The sequence below is a fragment of the Falco peregrinus genome, chromosome 11 (genome assembly GCF_023634155.1).
Source record: "Falco peregrinus isolate bFalPer1 chromosome 11, bFalPer1.pri, whole genome shotgun sequence".
Taxonomy (NCBI): Eukaryota; Metazoa; Chordata; class Aves; order Falconiformes; family Falconidae; genus Falco; species Falco peregrinus.
Genome location: NC_073731.1, coordinates 9,497,737 through 9,504,889, shown reverse-complemented (window position 1 = coordinate 9,504,889; position 7,153 = coordinate 9,497,737). Strand labels below are relative to the sequence as shown.

Below are 7,153 nucleotides of genomic sequence, written 5' to 3'. Positions count from 1 at the left end.
TGGAGTCCTGCATTTTATGGTTTCACATACTATATGTTTTGCAATAATGTAATCTGCATATAGCTACATCTACAGTAAGGTAGGAACTAAATACTTTGATTTATCTTTGAACTGAAAGCACATGAAATGTCACATTACTTCTCCAGGCAATTGTCACACGCTAGTCTACACTTTCACACTTTGCAATTTCAGAGTAAATCTAGTGCAGCACACTGAACCTGCTGACTGGCCTACTCAAAGCAGTATGTGCAGAAATCAAACACTACACATACAGGAACCAGCATACACTGGAATGAATGATGTTTCAGGGGTCTCAAGAGAGAGCTGAGTGAGGTATTTACTCATGGAATAAAATTCAAACTTGTCAGTAACCAACAGATTTGCTAAGGAGACTCAAAATGTACTAAGCTTGGGTAGTTCCTTAAAAAACAAGATGCTAAGACATTTTTATAAAGTGAATGGTGCCAGGAGCCCTGCAAAAAGTTATTAGTTCCATAGCACCTGCTAACAGAATTTCCACAGCAGGGCCTAGGTAATGACAAATCCACAAACAGAGAAGTATAAAGAACCATTTACTTCTAAAAACATTTGACAGGAAAGATAACTCGTGCAAATAAGAAGAACAAGTCTGATAGGGAAATAAATTTTATTTTCAAGCTTATCAGAGGATATTTACAAACAATGGGATGTATAAAAATATAAAAGTACTTGACAGTGTCCTTTTCAGGCTATAAATTTTACATGAGCTTTTTTTAGCATCATCATAGCACTATTTCTTGAATGAACACAATTCTTCTAGGGGTAAGGATATCAAACATTGTAACCTACTGCTGTCAAAGTTTGCAGTAAAGGTAGAAAAAAAGGGAATAAAAAACTCAGCTATTTTTACTACTCTGAAGAAAGTTTACTCCTAATATATGTCTCATTTTTTTGGTTCCTTGACTATTAGTTGCTTGTGGCTTCTATTGTCTGGCCCCGTAAGTCTGCATATATGGTCAGGCAACTTCCTCCAAAGGCAAACAGCATTTTTATATTTTTTAATACAACTTGAAGAATAAATAGCTCATATAATATTTTGGAGCAGAGCAGACATCAAGGGGAGAGACATCAGCCAGGCCTTCTACTTCATTGTTGTCCCCTCCTTCCTCTGTTCCTGTTGTGCTTTTTCAAGTGACTGAGCTGGATTTATTTCCTCCCTTAAAATGATACAAACAAACAAAAAAAATCCACAGGAAAACCTGAAGTGACAGCTCAGGTATAAAATCTGAAGTTTAAAACCAGACTGTATCTACATTATTACAGTTGGGATGGAAGATAGCAATGGCTTCACTGAAATTTGGTCACCTGAACAGTTGAAGTTGGAGAAAAAAAAAAAAAAAAAAAGCTTTGCCTCCCTTGCCAAGCCTGGGCAAATACCAGACTACCAACTTCACAGGTGATTGTTCTGGTTCCAAAGATGAAAAATCGTGCCTCTCCGAAGCATCAGCCCTGAAACCCTGCCTCAGCAGGATGGCAGGGTTAAGGGACAAGCCCTGCCCCTTCTGAATTCCTTTGCGCTGCCCTGAGGGCACAGAAGGGGGAGGATGCCCCCCCGGGTAGGAGTGGCAGGGACTGCCACCGGGCAAGGCCCCTGCACAAACCTGAGGAAAACACCTGCCAGGAGAGAGGACCCGTGGTGGCCAGAAGGGCTGAACCGTGCTGCCGGCTGCAGGGAACCACTGTACAGCCTGCACCAACGTTCCCTTCCGTACAGTGCGGTACACCCTGACGGGGAAGCCAGAGTTCAGCCTTTACCTTGGACACCTGCAAGACGTAGTGGCAGTTAGATTAAGGGCAATAGGAAAAGAAAAGGTGGGTTAAAGACCCAAACCTACCTGTGGGTACACACCTCTGCAACTGCCACTGACTTTACCACCAGGTCACTGTCATTGCAAGCATCTGCCAGCCCTGAAATAACCTCATAAAATTGTATGCATATCTAACAACTTACAAAAAGTCTGCTTGCCTGCTTCCTTACCTGAATAACAACAGTAGAAAAAAAACCACTTATCTACACACACACACACACAAATAAAAAAAAATCTTTGTAGGAGAGAGAGGAGATTAAACCTCTCACTGACTTTGCAGTTCAAGCCTGCATCAGTATTTTAAGAAGTATTTCAAACCAAGCTCCAGCTAAGCAGCTCGGCACATCAGGGACATGTACAGCCATTCAGCACCTTCCAGCAGCACAATGCTGTTATCCCACACAAAAGGAAAGGTTTCACCTTTCCCGTTTTTTAAAATAGGACAAGAAAGAAAACAAAACTCTTCCATTTGCATTTAGCATTCACGGCCTCAAACTTCTTTGAAATACCGTGATCTTTAACTGTTGCACGGTCCTGAAGGAATCATTTCCAAGGAACAGTGCTGCTTCCTCTCTGCTGCGCCACAAGTCCCATAAGTGGCTGACAATCCATCAGCCGTGGCATCTGCCTAAAAAACTGAATTAGGAGTTGGTTTTGGACTCTTCATTCAGCTCAAAAAACAACGCGGAGCACAGTAAAGAGGATGGGAGGGGCTGCAGGTGAAGGTCAGAAGGCAAAGCCCTCTCTCCTACAATCCAGCTGCCCTGGCAGGAGCAACAGGTGATTTGATATCCACTGCTACTCCTAGGTTTTGAGCAGAGTTAAGATACAAGCTAGCAGGCTACAAACTACTCCTGATGTAAGTCCAGGGAACCTTAAAAAATATTAGAAAAATATTAGAAAAATTTAAAAATCTAATTACTCAAAACAACATAAGAAAGCTGCATGTTTTTTTCCCTATTCCTCCACATCCTTCTGCCAGAAGCTGTTTTTCCGGAGCGAAAGGATATGCTACATCAAGTCTTGTGTGGTCTCTGTGCATCACTTGGGTAGTTCTAAGGCAAAATGCCTTTGGTGTGTATCAATGATGTGTGCCAGCCCTGCACAGCCACGCACTGTTGTGGCTTATCGCTGTTTTAACAGACAAGAAAGGACTCACATAGCTTTGATGGTCATCTCTTTAGGTTGTCAGCCAGCATTTCAAGAGGAACGTAAGAAGTTAAGGGGGTTTCTTTTTTTGGTGTATCTGGAAGAAGTTCAGTTAGGCCAAAGACACAAAATATTTGACTGTCTTAACAGCAGCAAATTATTCCTTCATCTGTGAAGCTGTATTCAACCTAAACTGCCATGTTTTGCTATTAGCCAAGGTATTCTGCACCAATTTCTTTTTAGTCTCTTTTCACCATGCACAGTTTAGGAAACAGGAGACATATCTAAGTAGCAGAAAAACAGTCCTCTGTGGGCTAGTAAATAGGGATTAGAAAACCATTACAAAAATCTTATTGCGTAGGCTATGAAAAAAAAAATCAAACTCTTGAAAAAACGCACAAACCGTTCAATCTGTACACATTACACCTCAGTAATGGCTTTGTGCCACACAGCTCGGTGAAATGTTAACCAACGGGGCTTATCCCACTGTCTAGTAACTACTCATAGTTTAAGTCAGAGACGGAGAAAAGCTTGTTGGACAACAGTCTCTTCCCATGTCAATGCAGGATCCTCTGGGGCTTTGTACACCAAACTGTGTATAACACTCAAAAAGAGCAACAGTTGTTCCAAAACTTATCTTCGGTTTCTGTCTGGAGTATCCCTCTTTGCTGTAAATTAGCATAATGAATAAATCAGGGATCTTCTTCCATGTCATCTGGATTAGGAGCCATAATGAAATGCTGGGGGTACTCAAGGTTGTGTTCGTAAGCATGTTCTTTCCAGCGTGCATCATCACTCTCGTGGGTAATGTAACGCTCTCCAATGCGCGTTTCAAATTCTCTGAGGTCAAGCCAAGTCTGATAATCCTAAGGAGTAAAAGGGATTTAAGGCACTAGTTTAAGAAACAGCAACAGTACATTCCCACGGATAAATTCTGCAGTTTTTCTCCACTTTTAGTATAAATAGCCACAAGATGAAACCAACAAGATCTGCTAAAAAAATGAACCAAGCAAAAAAACTCACCCACAAGAATGGTTCAAAATTAAATACGCTGTTACTATCGAAGGTTGTAATACTGTAAATCGTGAAAACTTTTTGTAACAAGACAGCTATGTTAGCTTTATTACAAAATTAATTGCAAATATACACATACATTAAAAAATATTCATTCTAATATTGTTTGTACTCAGAATTAATTGGATTTTCTCCCTAACGTATTTTAAGTTATTTGTGTGCATGGATATGTGCACACAGTATTGTGAAAGGAACCCACAACAAAGCAGCAGGTAAATTCCATTCCAAACAATTCTGTTCCAGAATAACTGCAAGTTACAGCACACACCGTCTTGTGTGTCCAACTTCAGCACAGAACAAACAATGTTTGTCTCTATACTGATTTTACTGGGGCTTCATGTACTCATCATGGCCTGCATTCAGGAGAGGTGCCAGAAGAGTAAAACTACATTAGCACCAAACTGAGGGGCAATAGAAACAGGAAGACAGACTTTCCTTGGAGAAAGAAGCCATTAACAGATGGGCAGAATCCTGGAGCACATAAGATGTAAAGCTAAAAAACCAAATACTCAAGCCTCCATGAATGCTTGTTAACAAGACTTTAATAGCAGCAGTTTTAATAAGCCTCTGAAGGATTTAATCCAAAAAAATAGTTATTCAGCCACTATAAACATACTGAAAAAGCAGATGGGTTTACCTGTAACCACGGATGACTAAGGGATTTGTCAACACTGAAACGTTTTCTCATCTTCACTTGAAGCAAATTGTTTATTAGATCAATGGCTGACAAAGAAAAACAGAACAAAAATTATATTGTTTAAATACTAATTACTTCTGTTAACATCCACATGCTGCAGTGAAAATGAATTTATATGTGTGTGTATCCTACTGAACTCTTTTAATCAAGCTCTTTGATTATACTTTGCTTTGCTTACGTTAAATGAGGCTACAAAATAGGTATGGGGTAAGCTTCCCCCCATATTGATGTAAACACTAAAAACACTAAAAGCTTTACTATAGTACTCATTAATCTTTTTCCCTACTGATTTTAGCCATTTTCAGAAGTGCCAAAATAATTTGAGCATAATCCTGCATTCCAAAACACTGTAAGGACTTCCACTGCAGGATGCTGTTGTGTATGTTCCTCCACACCTACCTGCGTGTTAACCACATACGCATCACTAATAACAAAGCTGGCATTGCAGAGCTCCAGAGACCAACCTTGTAAACTTCTAGATTTTTCAGACCTGATGTTTAGATGCAGGTTTTGTTTCACTTGCTAACATATGAAACTAAGGTTCTAGATTCAACTTCAAACTGTTTCTCTAATTAGAGTTTAGATAAAGTCTGTTTTGAGATCAGCATTCAGCAAACACACGATTTCTCTTTTCATTAGGACATGATTTCTCATTTCATTAGGACTTTGGGGAAGTTTCAGGTTATTCATCCCACTCCTCATGCATGCAATTAATTTTTCTTGCTAAATCTATTGGCTCCTCCTGCCCTGAAAACTATCTAAGACGTTGTAATTGACAATTTATCTTTCACAAAAATATGCCAAGTCATTTCTATCCATTTCAGCATAGTCTATTAAACTCAAACTATCAGTAATTCTCACACTCTTATCTGAAGGGACTTTGAGGTTTAAGCATTTGAATGTGTTACCTACATATAAAGACATTCTAACAGAGAAAATTGATTTCTTACCTTCACTAGAAATCTCCTTCCAAGGATTTGGTGGGTACATAAATGCTGCATTTTGGATCTGATCATTTATATCTTCATCTTCATTAAACGGGAATGTACCACTAAGGCTCACATAGACAATAACTCCTACTGACCACATGTCTAGAGAGCGGTTGTAACCTTTACTCCTGAGCACTTCAGGGGCAAGATAAGCAGGTGTTCCCACCACCGAGCGCCTGAAAGATTTTTCACCAATGATACGTGCAAAGCCAAAATCACACAGCTTCACCTGCAAAAGAAATATATTTTTGAACTGAGAAATCTCTGCTTGATCTACAAAGGATGCTACTGCCCACGATCTGGGTGACACCCTTTCTGCTGTCATTTAAACACTGTACGCACTAAAGCAGAGACAAAACATCACATAAGCCAAGTCAAGGTTTTAGGTGGCTGGTTTTGCAGACTGCAGATCAGCCACCCTTCAGACTAAGACCTGAACTGGCTCGCACCAACTCAGGTCTGAGGCAGTTTGTGTAGGACATGGATGGCCACCAGCGTGCAGGTAAGGACAAAATCTTGATTCCAAACTCAGCTTATTTTCAGAGACAAATGCGCGCCCTTACAAGGCACAGAACCAAAACTTAAAAAGCACGTGAATCCCAGCTAGATCACATTCCTCTTAATCATATCCCTGAAGCTGGAGGCTTCAGCTATACAGAAGTCAACTCAGACCCAGCCAGCTCTGGACAGGACAGTCCAATAATCATCCACATAAACAGCGTCAACAGCTGCTGCCTGCACTGATGCTCAAAGCTGCACGGTTCTGGGATGGTTCCGGGATGGTTCCTGGACTTGAACACAACAGGCACTTGCACAGGTAGAAGGATCCAGATCAAGCCCAGCACTAACCCCAAGTTAATAAGCCCGCTTCAGGCTCTAAGAAAGAGCAATGCACTAAAGGCATGCGAGTGACTCTCCAGAAGTCCTCTCCACTTTGCATTCATGTCACAGGACTGGAAGCAACTCCTTGATGCTGCCTACCTAGCAGCTTTTAATTTCAGTATATCATCCACAATATCCATACTATCCGAGGTATCTAAGGTAACAGTTGACTGGGGTAAGCGTTGACTGTACCTAAACACTAATATCACTGAACAGCATTTCTCTTACAGAAATTAGCTATTTAGTCACTGTATTTATAATGTAATATCACACATACTGACGATGAAGATCCCTGAGCAAGACTAGTGACAGATGTGCCAGTCCCTTTTCACAACAGCTTATAAGCAACACAGACAAGAGCAAGGAAAAGAAGGAGATGCACAACAGGTTAGAAATTGTTTCCCAGGGTCAAACAGCACTGGAACAGAAACAAGGACTGGTCTTGAAGCTTCAAGTCCAGTGCCTTTTCCACTGGAATATTCTCACTAATCCAGAATAAGCATAAAAACAGATGC

The 7,153-nt window shown here is 40.6% G+C and overlaps 1 protein-coding gene across 1 annotated transcript in view; it reads right to left on the bottom strand.

The window, feature by feature from the left end:
- Window positions 1-631: 631 nt before the first annotated feature.
- PRKD3 (protein kinase D3) overlaps window positions 632-7,153 on the bottom strand; it is a 45,774-nt gene continuing 39,252 nt past the window's right edge. The window contains exons 17-19 of the mRNA XM_055816462.1: window positions 5,718-5,985; window positions 4,708-4,793; window positions 632-3,862 (exon numbers count right to left, since the gene is read on the bottom strand). Coding sequence (XP_055672437.1) covers window positions 3,689-3,862; window positions 4,708-4,793; window positions 5,718-5,985 — 528 coding nt within the window. The 3' untranslated portion in view covers window positions 632-3,688. The remainder of the gene's footprint in view (window positions 3,863-4,707; window positions 4,794-5,717; window positions 5,986-7,153) is intronic.